Here is a 23,552-nt window from a genome sequence, read left to right as displayed (position 1 = left end):
ATATTTTATGGAAACTTTTACTAGTATCTTTGTGAATTTTGCAGAATATTTCTTGATATATTTCTTTTAAGCCTCATATTAAATTCATTTACATAGAGTATAATTTTGAAGTTGATCTATTACATACTGCCTTGCAGTTAAATTATTCAGAAGTGTTTTATAGATGTGGTGAAAATATATTTAGCTGTTGTCAACTAAGCAAATATTTTACATAACCTATCAATCCTACAAGAGGAATTTCTCATTTGAGTGGTTCATTAAGTGTATGTGATTGCACGTTTTGAACGCGCTGTACCTGTAGTTCGGTGTTCAATGTGAGTGAATTAATGTGATGAGAATTGAGACAATATACCCAAAGAAATAATTAAAATTAAAGTACACCACCAGATCACTTTAAATTGGTTTGCTTGAGTCGTTGCTTAATACATTGTGTTGTCTTTCTGGCTTTCTTCTATGGTTTTAGGCTTGTTGTATCATTTGGTAGAGTTAGTTGTTGTCATTGGTCTAGGGCAGTGATGGGCAAACTCTTTCAGGAGCGGGCCAAATAAAAAAGAAAAACTTTAGGCGGGCCAATATAATTTATTAAAAAATTCAAATATCGAAATATATAATACAAATTTTTTGAATGAGACGGGAGGGTGTTCTATAGCAGTGTTACCTCTATAAGTGCAGCGATCGTACAGACACAGCACTTATCTCAGCAGGTTGTTGCAGATCCGTCTTTCTGGTGAGCCACTAACTGACAACACAGCAGCCAATCGAAATCCGCTTTAGTATATGGCCCAGCCCATCTCTTCTCACATGACTTTCAGCCATTAGGGGGCGGGCAGGTGTTTGAATGATTGACATATGAAGTGTCCTTTTAGGAAGGAGGATGAAGTGTAATGGAGGAAATAGCTGGGAAGGCATAAAAATGAAGGTTCTGGCACACAGGGTCGGCCCTAATAATTTTATGCATATTTTAATGAAACTTTTTAAAATATTGGCGGGCCGGATAGAACCACTAAGTGGGTCGGATCTGGCCCGCGGGCCGTAGTTGCCCATCACTGGTCTAGGGTATGACCCAGCCCTGCTATGCCCTCCAAATTGAATACCGTTGCATCCTGAAGAGCAGCTTTGTGTTGTATGGGCAATGACAGTAAACACGTATGCCAGCTCCTGTCAAAACACGGCTGAAAAGCACAAAACAAAGCTAGCAAGAAAAATCAATGTGTTTAGCAAAAGCATCAGGGTGGCATGTACACGGAGAGTACCATTAGGGTGCCATGTACACGGAGAGTACCATGGGTAAAGTATAGTTTTTTAATGTATGTTTACACTAGGGATGTGCACCGGCCACTTTTGGTGTCTCGTGTTTTGGATTCGGATTTGCTTGAGGTTTTGGGTTCGGATTTGTTTCGCAAAACACCTGACGAAAGGTTTTGGTTCGGATTTAAGGTTTTGGATTCGGATTTATTTTGAAAAAAACATAAAAAGTGTTAAAATCAAGTTTTTTTGGTTTATTTTCACTCCTACGCTATTATTAACCTCAATAACATTCAATAACAATCATTTCCACTAATTCCCAGTCTATTCTGAACACCTCACAATATTGTTTTTAGTCCAAAACGTTTCACCGAGGTAGCTTTCTGGACTGCATAGTGCAGTGGTCCCGGTACACAATTTGGTACCGGGGCCACAATACCTCCACCTTCAAATGGTCTGAATTCCACTGCACAGCTGCCTGCTCCTACATCCTCTGCAGCATATACAGGGTGTAGTTCGAGCGTGTCAATACCTCTTGTTTTTGACAATGACAGGTCATTTTCATTCATTTATGATTTGGCAGCAACAGTCAACGTTGTTTAATATCTGATACGCCTCTATCTGGACTGCATAGTGGAGTGGCCCCGGTACCCAATTTGGTACCGGGGCCACAATACCTCCTCCAACTTTCAAGTGTAGTGTTTATAATTTATAAAAACTACAGTAGTTATAGCAGGTCAATAACTCTTGTTTTAGACGACCATGGTACAGAGCATTCATCATTGAGATCCCATCAAGTATGTGAAAGACAAACAGGGTCGAAGTGTTATTTGTTGACTTTGTTAACCAAAAAATTGTCCCTGTTGCAAATATTCGTGCAATGAAGAGTGACTTTTTCATTTAAAGGCTCAAGCTTTCAAGTGTAGTGTTTATAAGTTATAAACACTACAGTAGTTCAAGCACGTCAATACCTCTTGTTTTTGATTATGACAGGGCATTTTACTTTTGATTTAATTTGTGAATTTGTTTTAATTTTGTTTTACTTTGTGCTCATGGCAAACGACTGTTGAATGGTCACATAATGGCAAAAAAAGAGTTGCAAGATGGAATTGTCCTTGGGCCCTCCCACCCACCCTTATGTTGTTGAAATAGGACATGCACACTTTAACAAACCAATAATTTCAGCGACCGGGCCTACCAAACAACTGTGGCTGAAATGATTGGTTTGTTTGGGCCCCCACACCAAAAAAGCTATTCATCTCTCCCTGTACAAACTAAACAGGCTCTACTGAGGCAAGATGTCGTCCTCATCCTCAACCTCTGATTCCTCTCCCCCTACAGTGTGTACTTCCTCCTCCTCACACATTATCAATTCGTCCCCGCTGGACTCCACAACCACAGGTCCCTCTGTACTATCTCTGGAGGGCAGTGCTGTACTTGATTGAGGAATTGAGAATTCATTTTTATGAACATCATTTTTTCAACGTTCTGAGGAAGCAACCTCCTTCGCCGCTCACTGACCAGGTTCCCAGCTGCACTAAAAACGCTTTCCGAGTACACACTGGAGGGGGGTCAACTCAGGTAAAATAGAGCCAGTTTGTACAGGGGCTTCCAAACTGCCTTTTTTTCCTGCCAGTAACATAGCAGTACCACTGGACTTATACTGCTGAATCAGTGAACGTTGTGATATAGCAGTACCAATGGACTTATACTGCAGAATCAGTGAACTTTGTAATATTGCAGTACCACTGGACTTATACTGCAGAATGAGTGAACTTTGTAATATAGCAGTACCAATGGACTTATACTGCAGAATCAGTGAACTTTGTAATATTGCAGTTCCACTGGACTTATACTGCAGAATGAGTGAACTTTGTAATATTGCAGTTCCACTGGACTTATACTGCAGAATGAATGAACTTTGTAATATTGCAGTACCACTGGACTTATACTGCCGAATGAGTGAACTTTGTAATACTGCAGTACCAATGGACTTATACTGCAAAATGAGTGAACTTTGTAATATAGCAGTACCACTAGACTTATACTGCTGAATCAGTGAAATTTGTAATATAGCAGTACCAATGAACTTCTACTGCAGGATTGTTTTGGGATATTTTTTTTTTTTATGATTACTTTTTTTGAATTTTTTTATAATTTGGGAATAATGGGGAAATAACAATGCCCTTAGAAGGACAGAGCACAGGACACAGCACCACTGGACTGAGCAGAACACAGAGCACAGTACAGAACTGAACAGCACGAGATATAGCAGGACAGAGGACCACCTAACACACCCTCCCTCTACCCTGATCAATGCCGGAGTGAAGATGGCGGCGACTAGCTGGGAATTTATAGGATCCAAGTATTGCGAGATCCGACAGCGGGATTATGACTCAGAGCCTCGCTTTCAGTTTTGCAATTGGCGGGAATACCCGGATCCGGCTCGGATCCGCAACGTTCGGGTGGGCTCGGATTTCAGAAATCAGAGTGCGCTTATCTCTAGTTTACACTCCATCTCTGGCATTACCATAAGCATTACATTTTAAGGGGGGTTTTCAATTGTTAGTGTTAACGTAAAAAATAGAGCGCTCAAAAAATATTACCGTTTATACGGTAATATTGCTCGTGAAAAGCGTTAATACGGTAGTTTACTCGCGGAATTTCAGCTCGCCGCTGAATAATAATTTGTCCCACTCCAAATTAATACTAGTAATTCAAAGAGAACACTTACTGCTGCCATTGGTGGCAGAGTTCTAGGGGTGTAAGAACAATTCTGATATGTTTTTAATATCTTATTTTAGAGCGTTTTCCCTACAGGTGTTTTTGTAACATATTTCTCCTTGCTTGTACCTCCTATACCCTCACTGCTAGTCACCATGTACCTCATACATGCATCTGAGTAGAAATTACCTTTGAACATAATAACAAGCTTGAATTTTTTGTTAATGATTACTTATATTTAATTTTACACAATATAACAAATATTTTAAGTGTTTGTCCTTTTAACAATAAATATATCCTAATTGGTAGTAGTTTATTTTTCCCCTCTAATATATGGGCGTAAAATATCTTAAATCAACAGTCGTAGAGTGTCTGTGAGCTGCCATATTTTTAGAAAGTGGTACAGAAACAGATTGAAAAAAAATAAAACATCAAATTACTTCATGTTAAGGGCGGTGTCAGCATAGCACAGTCTAATCACTCCAAACTGTAGTAATTCATTTTTATAAATTAAATAGAGAGGATATCAAACAATTGCTCAAAGCTGTAAAATGCTGACAGCAGCGTCTCAGACAAGTGTCCGAAGCACTATATAAAAATGATCTCCATTTGGGATATATATGAGCAGACCATGTGTCAGACATATTTAAGCCCACAAGGTGCAACGGTCTGCACTTTTTCCAGCGTAGATAAAAACACACTAAAAAATCTGGCATGAGCACTTTGGAATCTGGAAAAGTGCCCGTATAACACCACCCTAAAAATGAAAAAGAGGCTGAAAAATGCACTACAAACCTTGTTCCCTTCAATATATCAGTCTGAGTACATGTTAGTAGCAGAGCTCTAACTACTACAGCTGGGCAGACAGATTTATACGCAGCTTGTGAGTTCAACATGCGCCTGTATCTTCTGTTACAATTGATATGGATTCAGGCAGAACTTCCCAGCTGGAAAGCTTGTACCTTGTTCTCTGGTAAAGGTTTGTCCAGAAAAACCTGTGTGCTTGTATTGTATGGCAACAACCACGTGTTGCAGAGCAGGTGTGAAATAAAATAATTAAAAAAAAAAAAAAAGCAATGCATGTTTGGGGGGCAGCTCACCACTTTCTGCTGTGTAGAAGCTTCAGAAAAAGTGGCTGAGCAATTCCACAGTGCAGCCATCTGTATCTGTTGCAACCTGTGAGGATAAGTTACACTGCTAGGAACAATGAAAGTCTGGCTTTTTACTTTTGTTGCCATCATTTATTCCCCTGAAAGTGTAAACATACACTCTGCACCTGTGAAGCATCAGTCACTGAGGATTACACCACAAACGTTTTGACTGCAGGGGGTGAAGCTGAGGTTTGTCCTGCTTGTGGTGTTTAGACTACATTTAGAAACCGTGAAAAGCGCCCTTGTGCAGCTTCACCCAATTGCTGAAAATCATTGTAAATAAAAACGTATTCTTAATGCACAAAATTGCACATGTAATAGTAACATAGTAAGCTTAAATAAAGACTGTCTGTCAAGGTTAATCTTTCTTAAACTCTAATTCTGTTGTGTGTTATTGTATTCAGCCTTTGCCATGGGAATATGTCAAGATTAAAACCTTACAGTGGCGCACGTAGGGGGGGTTTCTGGTTCTCCAGAAACCCCTCCCCTCCGCGAACCAATGGTACTGTACAGCAGCCGCGGCGCTGTCAAAGAAGCGTCCGCGGCAGTGCTGTATTGTAGTATAATACAGCACTGCCACGGATGCTGTAGAATTCAGACTCGCCGCACGCGCAGCAGCTCCCTCTCGCAATATTTTTTTTTTCCCGGGGGGGGGGGGGGGGGGGGCGGAAACCCCCCCTTCTAAATCATGCATTCGCCCCTGCCTTACTACATTTTTCTTTCATGTTTTCTCTTCACGTTGGAGAATGATCATTTCTTTATATAATTCTGCCAGATTCGGGAGATTGCCACACTCTCCCGGGAGTCCGTGAGACTCTCGCGAAATGCAGGAGTCTCCCGGACATTCCGGGAGAGTTGGCAAGTAAGAACTAATACAGAGTGGAGTGTTTGGTGTAGCAAATTTTCAAGGTAAATGAAAGTGATAGCATTTTGACTGAACTGTACGTGGGGTGGGGATTTGGACTCTTGTACTGTAGACTAGGGGGGCATTTGTACTATTGTACTGTAGGCTGAAGGGGGTTATATGGGCTAGGGCAGACATTTGGACTGTACTGCACACTTTCTGGGTGTTATATTGGGTCAGGGCAAAGCCCTGGCGAATACCACAGTAAAGGGACTCCCTGCTATCCTTGCAGGAACCAGTGTAATAATAATTTATTTGGGAGAGTATTATAACACGCTACTAATCACACATAATGAAAGCATTAAAGTACCAAGTGTGTTTTCAGATTTCTTTTTCAAGTCAAATATGGGTTTAATTACTAAACAAAGTATTTCATGAAGAGGATGTGGCAGACATGGATGATATTAAGATTGAAAAACTCCTCTCATGAAATAATCCTTCCTGCTAATATTAATTAAGCACATTAAATAGAGAGATGTTTAATATTTGTATGACTGTAAGTCCTTACTGACTGCATAAGTGGTTTGTTTTGTATTTTGTGGTACAGATATTCTCATTTCTCTGACTCTGATTTTTATAAGCATGATTTGGATCTTTCATACTGCTTCTCTGCAGAGATCAGTGACCATCAACTATATCTATATGGAAGTGGTCAGTTTACTATACAAAATATTTGGCTTTATTAAGTTATAACCTTTGAGCAAAGTATAGTGTTCTATTGTTTTATTTAACATGAATTTCTGTACAAAACATTCATTGTTTGAAAAGTGCTAATAGTGTTGTTTTATGGATGCTTAGGGCTCATACACAAGGACGTTTATAAATCAAAACATTGTTAAAAGATTGTGTTTTGCCCTATGTATTAATAGAGTGTTCAAACCATGTTCTCAGTGCCTCCCTGCAGCATAGTGTACTATATGATAAGCCACCAGCCACGTCATATTGGCTCACACATTTATGAGTTTTTAAATTGAGAGCTTATTTGCCCGGAGGTACCTCCAAAACAGCATTAGAACGACCGGCGCGCCCTGTCAGCCACTGGTCCCATGCATGCCCCACAAACAACGATACAGAAATGGAAATTGCTCACCCGTAGTATAACTTCCCGTTAGGTGCTAGTAGGGGAGGGGCTATCTAGAAAAGGGACATACATAGAAAAATCCCCTAGCACACCACTGTGATGCAGTAAACGAGCTGCTATTCTTTTTGTACATAAAATGCAGAGGTCTCTGTTACACACATTTGCAAATGCATGATAAGCCACCCACAGATTTGTTTCTTTTTTTACTGGTCTACAGCGGTGTGCTGGGGAATTTTTCTGTGCTTCTCTCTTTTCTAGACAACCCCTTCCCTTCCAGCACCTGCTGTGAACTTATACATTGGTTAAGCAACTCCCATTTCTGTATAGTGTTCTATGTAAATACTGGTCCATTTGCTTACATTATATTTTGGACTATCAACATCAAAGTGTGTTTAACAAGAACACAAGTTAAATGCCAGATTTAAACACTTGAGTGTAGGAGGCCTTTATAGAACAGCCTCTTATAAATCCTATCAATGTTTTTAAAGAAGTGATGATATGACAGTTTCCTCCTTCCAGGAAGGGAGTTTCTACTGTCTTGTAATGTCAACACTAACCCTAGCTTTGTTTTGGAAAGCAGGCTGTTTGTGGAGCGTGGCTCAGTAGGTGTTGAGCTCGAACAGCCTAGTTGTCCTCATTTTGGAGAGTTGGATTTACACCAGCACAATCTTTCGCTGCTGGTGTTTGAGTGTCTTCCAGCATAACAGTGGTTAGTGCACGCAGTTCCAGCACCTTGGCATGTGAAAGGGCACAGTGAAAGCAAATCCCAGTCTGCTGTCAGAGGAGACTGTTCTAACTTAGGATAGAAAGTTGTTAAATAGGGAGATTCCACTAATGACTGTGCAAGAAACATCTAAGCTCTGAGTCAGTTATTTATTCTGTGCGCCTGTTTTGTTGGTTTAACCTTTTCATGGATCGTGTTGTAGTAACTGAAGTTAGAGACGTGTCGGATAGTGTTTGGTTCAATAGCATGAATCCTAGAACAATGCAGAAAGCTACACTATACTGCTCCGTCAGGGACAAGTGACAAAAGTAAACACCATTTGAAATGAGGTTTAATATATTTTGTGAGCTATTAAAAAAAAAATACTGAACTTGCTGAACTCTTCCATTGGGAAAAAATAATTCATATTGAATATAGTTATTGTGGGTTGAACCAATAACCTGTCAATTCACTAGGAACCAGTAACATTACCTGTACACATAGTACAGGCAGCAATTTTTTTTGTGCTGAACCAATATCCCTGAAAATGTCAGGGATGTCACTGGTCCCTAATGAATTGGTTTTTGGTGAATGCCGTTAAGCATTGCCACGAAAAGCAGAATCGTGGCAAATCTTAAGGTGAGTAAATATTGACTGTGCAGAGAGAATTGTTTTAACTCAACCATGCCAGTTATAATGGCATTAACCATTTCTGTTAAGAGACTTGTGCAGTACTGATTTTCACAGTCTTGCAAAAGCTTGTCAGGCAGATATCCACATTCTTCCCTTTTATCTAGGAATGTGTTAAATCAATGACTCAACCCACCTAGCTTGGCAGTAACACACTTGATACTAAATGTTTATTCATGTTTTTTTTATCATTTCAAGGTCATGTCCTTAGTGAACAGAAAACAATGTTGTGGAATTATGACATTATTTAAAACCAACGCATTATTTTTATTTTTTACGTAAAGGTTAGAGATGCCGATCTCCCAACAAGATCTGGACAAATGCACACAATGCGAAATGACCATGACCCCTTTTAACGGAGTGTCGCTGTTATGTTATGATTAAGGTTTAAAACCTCAAGAGTAAATTGTGTGTAATTTCTGTGCTCCCTGTGTGCAAGCAAAGCAAGGTTTAATCTGACTATGCTGCCCATCTCCCCTGGCAGCCTGCGGTGGTATAGTCTTGTCCTATAGGATTGCTTACAAATAGAGACTGAACATCTCTCCACAGCCTGTCATATGAGACTTTGTGGCACAGCAAATGTAAATACTAAGACATTGCATACTTGCAATAATAATTTGACCTCCCTCCGGGTTCGAGTTGGGGGTCCAAAGTGCAAGTCGGGGGTGATTCATGTCATCATGGCACCGCACCCAGCTGCTAAATGATGTAATAGTTTGTTTGCGTCATTGCAGGACCATGATGATGGAAATTGCGTCATTAGAACCCATCCCGCAATGCCTGATGGCGCCTTTCAAATCATTCATCGCCTGCCCTTTTTTTTTTAAGTAGGAGAGATAGGATCCAGGAGAGTGGCTTCCTCGCTGGGGAGGATTCCCAGAAATGTGGGAGTCTCCTGGATGGTCCACTTGTGTGGTCTTTCCAAGGGCATTCTATATATGTAAGATCTTAATACATCAAAACTTTTTAATTTATCGTTCATATTTGAGGTCCTCTTTGAGAAGTCACAGAACAAAAGCATTGTCCTAAATAATTAATATTTCATATTCATGTTTAGTATGCACCTGTGTGTATAATTATGCTCTGTTGATTTAAATGTAATATTATGTTTCTACGAGGCTTGAGAGAATGATTTTGGGTATAAGAATCCCTGAATAGAAGGGAACTTTAGCATAAGCCCTGCCCTGAGTTGTAAATTCCCCAAGCATAGACACAGACCTCTTCTAGTGACTTCACAGTGGGGGCTCTGGGTAGAAATTACTGCATATGATTAAAACTTGTTCATTCCCTGGGTATCAATTTTGCTACGGAGTATCTGGTCTATAGCTCCACTTGCCCTGGCAACAGATATAAGTAATTATGTGAGTGAGTCTGCATTTATTATATCTTTTTATACCTTAAGCATTGTGACATTTTTTGTCATATTAAACTACATTTAATTTTGTTCTGTCTTTGCATTCCTAAAGGATTTATGCGCTTGGTTATTAGAAATGCTACATAACTGAAATAAAATGTTTTACAAAAGCTCTGGTTCATTTAATTATATTCATAGATGAAGTTAAGTTAGTGAGAACCAAACAACTTCCGCAAAGTAACTTTGGAATCACATTTTGGTGGTGGCAGTATTGGACAATTAATTCTGAATGTGAGGTATAATTAAAGGGGAATTTGAATCATTTTTAGCCAGACCAGGAGGTTTTGTCATGATTAACCCTTTGTCACAAAACGCTGTACAGAGAACTCGCACATCAGTCCCTGCCCCATTGGGGCTTACAGTCTAAATTTCCTAACATACATACACACAGACACACTAGGGTCAATTTGATAGAAGCCAATTATTCTACCAGTATGTTTTTGGATTGTGGGAGGAAATCGGAGCGCCGGGAGGAAACCCACACAAACACGGGGTGAATATACAGACTCCACACAGATAAGGCCATGGTCGGAAATCAAACTCATGACCCCACTGCTGTAAGGCAGAAGTGCTAACCACTTAGCCACTGTGCTGCCCAGCTGCATTCTTTCATGGGGGTTTCTTATGTATTTATTATACCCCTATGTGTCTCTAGTACTTCTAAGATCTTTATAACATGAAAAGCAAATATATATATATATATATATATATATATATAGCCTGGGCTCCCTATTCCTGTGGAGTAGCCCCTGCACCTCTTCGCTACCTGCTTTCCACTCTGCCTCCCGCCGACCTACCGCTCCCGTCTGCTTACCTGGCTTCTCCGTCGGTGCCTCCATCGTCTCCTGGCAGCATCTAATCGGGTCCCCGGCTCTGGCCCAGCTGCCTCCACCGTCCTCCAGAGTGACAACCTCAGCGTTCCTCTTCTTCAGTGCCTGGACTCTGCTGCGGACATCCATCCGGCTGTCTCCCCGGATCCTCCCGCCGCCGTCTGTGAGGCCTACTACCGGTCTCATCCCCGGCCTTGAGTGCCGCTTCCTCTCCACCTCGTGGGTCTCCTCTGGGTCCTGTTTGGCCTGTCGTCCTGTACCTGTCGTCCGACTCCTCCTGATGACTGCACTTTGCTCCGGACGGACCCACACTGTGGCCTCTCCCGGCTGCCTCCGTTGATTCGCCCAGCTTCCGCTGACCCTCCGTTACTCTCCATGCCCTTCACTGGTGCTACCCTCCACCCACACCCTGTACTGTAACTTCGCCTCTTCCCGCCCCTCCAGTCCCGACGCTGCTGTTCTTCTCAAGGCCTGCGGCTCCCCTCCTGAGCTGTCTTCCACAACCTCCTGCTGCTCTGCCATGGACTTCAGCTACTGAGGCGTCCCCACTGCTCCGGTTGTTCGTCCATCTGATCCCCGATCCGTTTTGCCTGGACCCTCCTGCTCCTGAACGCTGGTCTTTCACGAACTACTCCTGGTCCCTCCTGCTCCTGAACGCTGGTCCCCATGAACTGTTCCTGTGAATACCTGGAACTCTCCTGAACTCTCCCGGTACCTGCAGCCCTCACTGCCTTTTCTTGTGTTTCATTCCACCATACCATCTATCCATTTATTTAATTTATCTATTTATTTATTATTATTTTTATTTATAATCTATTTATTTTATTTATTCCACCTCTTATTTTATTTTATTGTTCCCCACTGCACACGGTCTGCATTGCTTAGATCGTGATTTCATTCATTTCACCATACTACCAAACTGTTTAATTTAATCTATTTATTTTATTTACTCCCCCTTTATTTTATTGTTCCCCACTGTACATTGTCTACATTGCTTAGATCCTGATTTTATTCTCCTCCACTTCACGTTGTTTTATTGCCTTGCCACTGCTCTCCATTTACATTGTCTACATTGGTTACACTGCTTTGTCCCTGCTTCTAATTTGCTCTGTTCCACCTCGGCTCCCTACCACCGCCCTCCCGGCTGTGCTCCTCCCTCTCACCTCCACCGCTTCCTCCGGCCGTTCTCTTACTCCCCTACCTCTCATCATGCCGCCCCGCTCCTTTCCTATACCCATCCTCTCCCCCTGCGCCCACCAAGGGCCCAAATCTCTCAGTCCCATCTCTCACCCCCCCCCCCCTCGCTCCATCAACCCTGACAATCTCATCCATATCTCCCCTTCTCCATCTCTCCCTTTTTCGTGTGCCCTCTGGAACTCCAGGTCTGTAAGTAACAAACTGTCCTCGATTCATGACCTCTTCATCTCTAACTCTCAATCTTCTTGAATTAACCGAAACCTGGCTCACTTCTTCTGATACTGCCTCCCCTGCCGCTCTCTCCTGTGGCGGCCTCTTTCACCCACTCCACCAGGCCAGACGAGCGGCCAGGTGGGGGAGTGGGCCTCCTCCTATCCCCTAACTGCACCTTTCGGGTCATACCCACTTTACCTTTCCTCTCCTCCTCCTCCTTTGAAGTCCACTCCATTCGGCTCTTCTCCCCCATCCACCTCCGTGTCTCCGTCATCTACCGTCCCCCTGGCCCTACCTCTCTTTTTCTTGACAACTTCGCCGCCTGGCTCCCCCACTATCTTTCCTCTGACCTGCCCTCCATCATACTGGGTGACTTTAATATCCCTATTGACAACCGTTCTGACCCCGCCATCATCAAACTTCTCACTCTTTCCTCCTCCCTTGGCCTCACTCAGTGGACTTCCTCCCCCACCCACTGTCTTGGTCACTCCCTCGACCTCGTTTTCTCTCACCTCTGTGATCTCTCTGACTTCTCCAACTCTCCCTTCCCATTCTCTGACCACCATCTCCTCTCCTTCACTCTATCCTCCGCCCCTGCTCCCACCCCGCCTATAGCCACCCTCACCAGGCGCAACCTTGATGCCATCGACCCCATCTCCTTCTACTCCTCTCTGGATACTCTCCTATCACCCCCTCCTGCTGCATACTCTTCTCTCCCTCTGCCTCTCTGGCCCTGTTCATGCCTGGTTCACCTCATACCTTGCTAACCACTCCTTCTCTGTATCCATGTCTGGTTCTTCCTACACCCCCTCCCCTCTCCCTGTTGGAGTCCCTCAGGGCTCTGTTCTTGGCCCTTTACTCTTTTCGCTCTATACTTCCTCCCTTGGAGCTCTCATTTCTTCGTTCGGTCTTCAGTATCACCTATATGCTGATGATATTCAACTCTACATCTCTTCTCCTAATCTTTCCTCCTCCCTCCTCTCTCGTGTAACTGACTGCCTCTCAGCCATCTCCTCCTGGATGTCTTCACGCTTTCTTAAAATTAACATCTCCAAAACTGAACTCATTGTCTTTCCCCCACCCAGACTCCCTTTCCACCATGACCTCTCTATAATTGTTAACAACTCCACTATCTCCTCTGTCACCCAACTCCGCTGCCTAGGAGTCACTCTTGACTCCTCTCTCTCTTTTGCCCCCCACATTCAATCCCTTGCCAAAGCCTGTCGCTTCCAACTCCGTAACATTGCCCGCATACGTCCTTTCCTCTCTCAAGATGCCACCAAAACTGTCATCCATGCTCTCATCATCTCCCGCCTCGACTACTGCAACCTCCTTACTGGCCTCCCCTGCTTCCACCTCGCCCCCCTCCGCTCTATACTCAATGCGGCTGCGAGACTCATCTTCCTCTCACGCCGCTTCTCCTCTGCCTCCCCTCTCTGTCTTGCCCTACACTGGCTCCCCTTCCCCTACAGAATCCTTTTCAAACTCCTCACCACCACTTACAAGGCTCTCTCCCAGTCTACTGCCCCTTATATCTCTAACCTCCTCTCCATTCACACTCCCGCCCGCTCCCTGCGCTCAGCCAATGATCGCCGCCTCTCCTCCACTCTGATTACCTCTTCCCACTCTAAAATACAAGACTTCTCCCGAGCTGCCCCCCTTCACTGGAACGACCTCCCTCGCTCCATCCGTCTCTCACCCAATCTGTGCTCCTTCAAGCGGGCTCTTAAAACTCACCTGTTCCTTAAGGCCTACCAACCATCCACTTAACCTCTCACCCTTCTGTTTCTCCCCTGGCTCCTTTTTACTCTCCCCTTTGCTTCACTGGCTCCCTCTTGTGCCTGATTTTGTCTACCCTCCCTTAGGATGTAAGCTCGTATGAGCAGGGCACCTCTCCCCTCCTGTCTCCACACCTGTTCTTCCGCTCCGTCTTTACAGTATTTGCCAGCATGGAGTTTCTGAAGTTCTGGTACTTTGTGTTTATTGTTCTGTATTGTTCTACCCTGTATAGTCTACTGTTTGTACCATGTACGGCGCTGCGGATACCTTGTGGCGCCTAACAAATAAACGATAATAATAAATATATATAAATATCTATATATATATATATATATATATATATATATATGTATATATATATATATATATATATATATATATATATATATATATATATATATATATATATAATTAGTGTGTGTGTGTGTATAGATAGAGATGGATATTCATTATTGTAGGTCACATCATTGCATTCTGACATCTTAATGCTATGTTTTAAAGTTTTAGGACAAAGCATGTTCTATTTTTCACGCACTAACTCTTTTTGCTACTTCTGTGGCATTAATAGGAAATCCATGAAAGCAGATAAAAATATTTTTCATACGTTATACCACTAGCATAAACTATAAAAATAAAAATGTAGTTAAATACTAGGAATATTTTTTTTATATGCTGTTAATTTGGACAATACCAGTGGTTGATATGTGGTGGACATGGCTGCATGTTTGCGAATGCCTTCAGGATGCAGGAGCACAACTTTTCCCATTCACTTCTTTGGGATTTGCTGTGTCTGCGCTACATGTAGAAACCCCATTGAAATGAATGGGAGAAGCTCCATAAATTAAAATAAGAATAAAAATAGGTAGTGTGCCCCTCCCTCCAAAATTCCTAAAAAAGCTGGAGTGCTTAGCTGCCTACACTGGTTACCACTAAAGCAGGAACCAAGTTCACAGCAGTCTAGACACTTTAGGCTTGTTACCACTATTAGCATTGAAACCTGCAGCAATAGGTCTACACATTCTAGTGGAACCAGCCCAGACTGCTTAGTGCCAGGCTGGAGCCTCCATGGGTGTGAGGGGACCAAAAATGCTTTTCCTGGTACCTCTTGACTGTGTGTACTGGGGTCATGACAAATATTGGCATTCCTGGAGTGCAATTTTGACACCCCTTTGAAAAGGTAAAGGTAGTTCCATAAAACCCCCATTCTATGCTAACAATTATTACAATCTATATATACAATTGAGAAATAAAATAAACTTTTGAAATCAAAGCTCCCCAAACCCTCTCTCCCCAGTTTATCAATTAAAAGAAAATATATTATTGTACTCATTTCAGTGGGATTTCTACATGTAACAAACAACCCCAGTAACATGAATGTGGAAATAATCCTAGTGCTAATGTCTTTGAGTACATTATTGTCATCCCCTACCAGGCCGGGACCTGCAGCTAAGCTTGTTTGGTAACAAGCAACTTAATTAAGGCTAATATTTGATTGTCTCATCTGTATTACAGTAGTCCTTGCTCATGTGAGTTCCCCTGACTGCTAATTTAAGAAGCATTGCAATGATATTAAAATGTTATCTGTTTAAGTGAAAAGAAATGTGATTTATAAATAAAAAAAACTACTTAATTCCCTAAGATAATGTCCTATTTGGTAGCTAAAAGATAACACAACAGCTTATAGTTGGGTTAAATTGCACATACTTCCAGTATTTCACAGCAGTGTCCTGTACATTTCCAAGAATGCTCATCCTTTAACAGTCATTGACACTAATAGTCTGAGAACTGTGACTCACAGGTTCTGGAGCATTTAATACATGACTCCTGAGAAAGGTTCTGCTGGAAAACATAAATAAACAACTTATTTTACATTATGTTAGTCACAGTTTGGAGAATGTCTGCAGAAATATTATCAGGAACTCCATAAAAATTCAAATTGGTATGTAGCACTTTAGCCACATGAATATACATAATAGATAAATAAACTCTTGACAGTGATCCATATACAGCAATATCTGATGAATTCACTTTTATGATGGACCAAACCCACCACAGTCTCACATCATTCAGTTGTGATAACAATCCCTGCAGAATATTGACATTCTCATAACGTCCTATTGGTAGATGTGATCACATGGTACATGAGGGGGAGGATAATGCTATATGTTGATAATATAGGGCCTGATTCATTAAGCATGTAATTGACGATACATGCCACATTTTGTGTAAAAGCACACTGCGCATGCTCAGAAAGGAACCATACACCAGAGAATGCGGAAAAGTCCAATTAATCTTCGAGCGCAATGGAACCTTATTACTGCCTTCGATTTCATGGGCGGCACGGGGAGGGGAATGGGCGTATGTACATAGTCCATTTACAGTAAAGGCGTGCCAAGTTCGAGCACACGATGCAGTGTACGATTCTAGCCTTGGGCAATCTTTAAGGTACGTGATTTTCAGGAATATCACTTGCACCAGCTACAGGCAGTGGCGGATCCAGGGGGGGGGGCGATCGGGGCAATCCCCCCCCCCCCCCCAAGCAGGGGCTTGCTGCCGACGGCCGGGCAGCACATTGTCACTGCCGAGCGGACCTGCACATAGTGTGCAGCCGCCGGCAGCCTCAGAACTCAGAAAGGGGGCGGGGCCTAAATCTTCCCCCCCCCCTCCTCCCCCCAAATCGCCCCGGGTACACCAATTATCTAGATCTGCCCCTGGCTACAGGTCTGATGTAGCAACTGTGACTTGATATTCAACATATGTATTGGAGGTATCCTGCAGTGTCTTGTTTGTTAGAGCAGACCTAGACCCGTATTCATCAACAGACATAGCTTCAGACGGGCTCCTTGTTGAATACTTCCTGAATATGTATTTTTTTTTATTTATTTTTTCCAAAAACATGCACAATACGTCTGTTTTGCATTCCTTGCTGAATCAGGCCCATTATGTGCTCAGTATAAATACATCCGGCATGTGCTTTATTCTGGAAATGGTTACTATATAATTGGGGCACAAACTTTGACCAGCAACATTGAATCCTTTCACATGTAAGATCAGTTTAGGAAGGAACACAAAAGCTAATGTTAAGGGTTGTTGTTTTTACTACATTATTAGAAAAATTAACATGGAAAATGCATAATTCATCATCATCATTTAGTTATATATCGCCAACCTATCCCGTAGTGCTTTACAATTGGAGACAAACTAATAAACAAACTGGGTAAAACAGACAAAGATGTGAGAAAGACCTGCTCACAAGCTTACAGTGGGATACAAAGTTAGTCTGTATGACTATATTTGAAGCCCTTGCACAGAGTATATATAATATATATACTATGTGTGTAAGTTTGTAATTAATATATTATAGTGTGTGTGATGTAGTTTGTGTGTGTTTATAGGGGCAGATTTAGTTCAGTCCGAGGTGCTGCTGAGCCTCGCCTCGATGTTCAGATGTGCATGTTGCAGTATATTACAGTAAGAAGTCTCCGCTAATTGTCTGCGTACCTCTATGGGACATGAGGGAAGATTAACAGAGATTTTTGTAAAATCTCTGATGCAAGGTGTGTCCTCGTACTCTTCTGGAGACACATTGTCACCTCGTGCCAAGTTGAATCTGCCTAGAAGTCTTTTATATGAACATCAATTTATTCTTTCAAGGTTTAGCAATTACTGTATATTAAAGACCATGTCCGCTTTAGAAAATTTCCCTTTCATAGGTTAATGGACCCAATCTGTCTTATTGGAATTTAATGTATTTTTCATATCATTAGGTATCGGAGGATTGGAGGAATTTGTCCTGAAGTCAGCAACGTTATCTACATCACCAGCTTGTCCACCATTTATTCCTCTTAACTTTGAAGCAACGCCAATTGTACGAGTTGCTGTTGAACCAATACATCCAAGTGAGTAAAAGTTAAGCTGAATATGGTTTCATACACTAGATGGAGAATACATTACATATCTACCGATGGACTAGAAGTGATTTACGTTGCATAAATCTGTCGCCCCATCTTTATTTTTTGCATTGCGAACAGAACTAAAGTTAAGAATACAAACTAAGTTCACAGACTGTCCTAATGCACACTCCAGGCTTGTGTGCTGGTCACCCACCAAAGTAGCTCTCACTGTATTGTAACCTGACTTTCCTGATGGCTATCACATGGGCCAATGCAGCTATGCTGCGTGCCTGTTGCAAAGAAGTAAGGGGATCTGAATACTGACTCTGCCACTCATGCGACGCTATTGAGTTCCTCAAACAACTTATTTTGTTTTCTTCTCTTTTTGTTTTTATTCTTTCTTTTGAATGCCTGTACTTTTGCTTCTGTGCTTCTCTCCACAACCGTTCTCCATTTATGTCCTTTTTTTCTTTCTTCTATGTCTGGCTTACCTGCTAACATGGAAATAATGGTCTGTGGTCAAGGTTCTCAGCCTTTTATGTTAGCAAAAGCTTATTTTTCTGGATGACAACAAACAGTGCAAACGGTGGCTGAGTTTCCATGCTGAACAATGCATTTCTGTTTAATTGCCTTACTGTTATCTGCAAAGTAGAGGTATAGGATCTTTTATCCAGAGACCTGGTGTTCTGAAAGATATATACTAGAAAGAAACAAAACAAAATAAATTCTGCTGTCTGTTAATACACATGGGTCTGGCCAAATGCTGCCCACTAAGTCACTGTGAGTAGAGCTGCTAAGGGCTGTGTGTCAGGAGAAACTTGGATAATGTTTAATTTCTGTTGTTCTGTAGTTCCTAGCACCCCAGACAGTACATATGTATTGAAACATTTCATCAGTGTATTCATAAATGCAGTAATGGAAGTGAGAGTGTATACGGTGGTATGCTATACCGCCACTTCTCCTACTGCCTTCCTGTAGGAAAACAAAATCAATTCAAATTACATTCGCTTAAATTCCCATTCCATTTTTCACACCACCACTTCAAAATTTCCACTTTGGCCACTGTATATATGTATATTTCATATATAGATATAGTGCATAAAGTTATCTTGCTAATTTAAAAGATAATAAACCCTTCGTAAACCATAAAGTATTTATTCTTGCCTCGACTCCGGCTCAGCTGCCTGTGACTCTAGAAAACAGACCTCTTGACTTCACCAGTCTGAGAAGTTTAGTAATGTACTGGAGGTCAATTCCAGCAACTCTCTCCTGGCTTTGCAGAACACATTTTAAGTGGTAAAAGAAATATTTCTTTACTATGCTGTATATTTAAGGATTAAGTATCTGCATGGAATGTGATAGACTGGGATTTTTTCAGAGGGATGAAAATGATGGCGAGTATGCGTGGATGCTTTTATCAGACAGCTATATGAGCTGGCAGAAAACTCATTTTTGGCCATAAAAGGCAGAGCACGGAAGTTATAAACTAGTGATTTGGATCACAGGCGCCAGGTTATCCCAAAAGCTCCAGATGCAGAATGATTTTAACCCTCTGTGCAGGAGTGAAAGTAGAGTTTCTGGGATAATATTACCACTGCTGTTGGAAACTATAGTAGAACTACTGCAGAAAATGACTTTCTGCAGTTCTCTATATGATAATTCACTTTAAACTATAGGGATTTTCAAAGTCACATAGAAGTTATGGGGCCATATAACAGTAACTGACTGAAGCATGATGTACTGAAATGATAATTGGGCAGCATGGCGTGGAACTCAAAGATGACTTGTGATATCCATAATAATTTCCTGAAAGGAATTACGTTATCTCTTATAATACACAAGATTTTATTAAAATAGTAGTGTCACACTCACATTTTACTCCGACAGGCACACAATAACATATGCATGGTCACAGACACGTATATATTTTCCTGGAGCAGTATTACTATAGAACAGGCTTGGCTAACCTGTGGCACTCCAGGTGTTGTGAAACTAAAAGTCCCAGCATACCCTTCCAGCAATAAGCTGCTATATATTGGCAAAGCATGCTGGTGCTTGTAGTTTAACAACACCTAGAGTGCCACAGGTTAGCCCAGCCTGCTATAGATGGTAGTTCTTGTTACTAATCATGTGATCCCTACTCCGAGAGAATGCATTGGGTATGTGCTATTTTCTCAGATACCTCAGTGACCAATATCCACTGATGGTTAATAAATAGATCTTATTTACAGGTGGTTAGTCATAAATTAACATCACTTGTGTAACATAAATCATTCATTTATGACACAAGTCCATTTATTCATGTTCTGTGTATTTGCTGACCATCCTCCTCATTTCAGCAGTCTGTTCTATTCCTTGTATTGTTAGATTTGCTGTTTCTTTAAGTGCTTCTCTTAATCCACTCTGACTTCAGTCCCCCTTCAAGAAACAAAGCTATTGGCTTCTGTGGCAAATATAAACCGGGGCTACTTAATACCTGCTAAGTACTATTCACCACAGTCACGTCCGCGCCAGCTTGATCCACTTCCAATTACTTGTTGGCTTTCTCTGTGCTATTTATTTATAACAGCTTTTATGTGAGACATTATGTACACACATCAGTGTAAATTAAAAGCGGAAGTATCTGTGCTTCAAAACAGAATATCAAGCAATTATAAACTAGACCAAAACAGTTCCCAGTCTGGGCAACTCTGCCGTGTTGTATTTCTTTCTGTGCAGAATACATACAGTACATTTCCTGGAATGTGTATGGACCTGGTTTTGTGAGACGATGATGGAACAAAGTGCCACAGCTCCACACTTACAGTGTAAACTTTTCACAGCAAAGGATGTGGTAACAAATATGTTTACTTCATTCCTTCAAGGAAAATGCCTGTGTAAAATATATATAACTCAGATTCCAATACTATGGTAAAAATGATTTTTAAGGCAAAGGATCCAGTGCTTTGTAAGAACTTTGATTTTATGAGGAGAAAGTGTTTCTCCTTTTCTCTCCAAGCCTCCTTCATCTGGGAGTGTGGCATGGTCCATGCTGCTTTATGTTTAACACATTTATTTCCAAGATGACTGCTCGTAACAAGACTACAAGTATAGATGTGATCTGCCAAAAAAACAAGTTGGGACATCAGTGGCACAACGCATGTCTTCTGACATCACTCTTATCTCCTGAACAGTACGGCATGCATTGCTAGGTTTTCACCCATAGTTGGTTATACATTGTTTAGGTGGAGCTCACTATGTTAATATTAAATTCTAAGTTCAAAAGGTTCTGTGCTAGATGAGAATGGCAAGTACAGAAGGGAGGGACAACTATGCTCCCTTTTTTAAATAGCTGAGCAATAGTGGGGTACAAAAGAGCAGAATAGGGTTGTTGAAGGCTTCAGGGAACCTAGTGGATGCAGATAAACAGATGTTAACAACACATCCAATACTAGATTTTTGGTGGAATTGTTCTTCAGCTATTTAAAAAAACAATATATGTTGTCAGATCTCTCATTGGTGAATAAAAAAAAAATCAAGGGTATCTTGATGGGGTATCTACATGGCCATAAGTACGTGGACACCTGAACATCACATCAGTTTGTTCTTGGTTAACATCTCGTCCTAAACCATGGGCATTAATATGGAGATGGTCCCCCCTTTGCTGCTGTAACAGCCTCCACTCTTCAGGGGAGGGGTTCCACTAGATTTTGGAACATGGGTGCGGGCCTTTGCATCCATTCAGCTACAAGAGCATTAGTGATGTTTGGTCTCGCAGATACCATTCCAATTTATCCCAAAGGTGGTGGATGGGGTCAAGGTCAGGGCTGCAGACCATTCAATTTCTTCCACAACAAACTGTGTAAAATATTTTTTGATGGACCTCGCTTTGTGCACATGGGCATTGTCATGATGAAACTGGAAAGGGCCTTCCCTAAACTGTTGCACTAAAGTTGGAAGCGCACAATTCTGTAAAATGTCATTAAGATTTCCCTACACTGGAACAAAACCATTATTCCTTTTCATTCTGCAGTTTGTATTCGGGTAGGAAGCGTTTTTCTGGCATCCACCAATCCCAGATTCATCTGTCAGACTGCCAAATGGTGTAACTTCAGTCCGGTGGTGGTGTACTTTACACTGCTTCAGTTGGTTTGCCATTGCACTTGGTGATCTAAGCCTTGTGTGCAGGAACCATGAAAATCTAATGCATGAAGCTCCTGACAAACAGTTATTGTGCTGACGTTTCTTCCAGAAGCAGTTTGGAACTCTGTAGAGAGCGTTGCAATCGACAACAGACCTGTTTTACTCACTATGTGCTTCAGCACTTTGGTGTTACCATTCTGTGAGCTTATGGGGCCTACTACTTAACAGCTGAGTTGTTGTTGCTACTAGACATTTTCACTTCACAATGACAGCACTTGCAGTTGACCAGGCAACTCTAGCGTGGCAGAAATGTGACAAACTGACTTGTGGGAAAGGTGGCATCCTATGACAGTGCCACATTGCAAGTCACTGAGCTCTATGGTACGACACATTCTATTGCCAATGTTTGACTGTGGAAGTTACATGGCTATATGCTTCATTCTATGCACCTGTTAGCAAAGGGTGTGGCTATAACTAATTAGAAGTGTCCACTTACATTTGGCCATGTAGTGTATATGAGATGCTAATAATCATCATCATCATTTATTTATATAGCGCCACTAATTCCGCAGCACTGTACAGAGAAGTCACTCGCATCAGTCCCTGCCCCATTGGAGCTTACAGTCTGAATTCCCTAATACACACACAGACAGAAGCACAGACTAGGGTCAATTTGATGGCAGCCAATTAACCTACCGGTATGTTTTTGGAGTGTGAGAGGAAACCGGAGCACCCGGAGGAAACCCACGCAAACACAGGGATAACATACAAACTCCACACAGATAAGGCCATGGTCGGGAATTGAACTCATGACCCCAGTGCTGAGAGGCAGAAGTGCTAACCACTAAACCACTGTGTAAGCCATAAACTTTGTCACTTTCCTGATGCATATTCCTCCCTGCTTACAAATACCTTATGCATACATACTTTTTTCAATTCCAGGTGAAATGCCACAACTGGTGAAAGGAATGAAGCTTTTAAATCAGGCTGATCCTTGTGTTGAAGTCTTGATTCAGGAGACAGGAGAACACGTACTTGTTACTGCTGGAGAAGTTCACTTGCAGCGCTGCCTGGATGACTTAAGAGAGAGGTAGAAAAAACAATATATATGTTTCTGTAAACATATTGTGGGTGGCTTTAGCAAGACACTGATTTATGCCTCTAAGTTAGCTAGATCTTCTCATCCAAAAATCTTTCACCGCCCTCTGAACCCCAAGTACATTTATTAATGGCTAGAAAATGATCTGCTGCTGGCGAGCGTTGCCTTCTCTGTACCCTTGCATCCATCCTCAGCCCTTGTTGGCAGACTCCCTCTCATTACTTGTCGCTGAATGGGATCACTTCATTTATAGCTCCTTGCTGCGTGCAGTGGATTTTTCAATTAAAAAGCAATGTAGGAATAATGAAACCGTATTTATCTATATGTATATCTAATGTTGCGCTAGTCTTCATGGCGTTTTCCTGACACTACATTGTTTTTATGGCTATGTTGATCAGTTATGTAAAATTAAGAAAAATGCATGGATTTCACTTTTTTTTTTAATATACATATATTTTTTAATTAAACCCTTATTTTTAACAACATTGTTGTTTAATTACATTATAT

At 41.7% G+C, this 23,552-nt stretch overlaps 1 protein-coding gene across 3 annotated transcripts in view; it reads left to right on the top strand.

The window, feature by feature from the left end:
• The window catches only part of EFL1 (elongation factor like GTPase 1), a 182,668-nt gene that overhangs the window by 143,753 nt on the left and 15,363 nt on the right, over positions 1-23,552 (top strand). For all 3 annotated transcript variants that reach the window (XM_075207900.1, XM_075207902.1, XM_075207901.1), the window contains exons 16-17: positions 17,699-17,830; positions 22,889-23,036. In XM_075207900.1, coding sequence (XP_075064001.1) covers positions 17,699-17,830; positions 22,889-23,036 — 280 coding nt within the window. The remainder of the gene's footprint in view (positions 1-17,698; positions 17,831-22,888; positions 23,037-23,552) is intronic.

Source organism: Mixophyes fleayi, chromosome 4 (genome assembly GCF_038048845.1).
Source record: "Mixophyes fleayi isolate aMixFle1 chromosome 4, aMixFle1.hap1, whole genome shotgun sequence".
In the NCBI taxonomy this organism is placed as follows: Eukaryota; Metazoa; Chordata; class Amphibia; order Anura; family Limnodynastidae; genus Mixophyes; species Mixophyes fleayi.
Note: the sequence above shows the minus strand (reverse complement) of the source record. Positions and strands in the feature narration are given on the sequence as shown.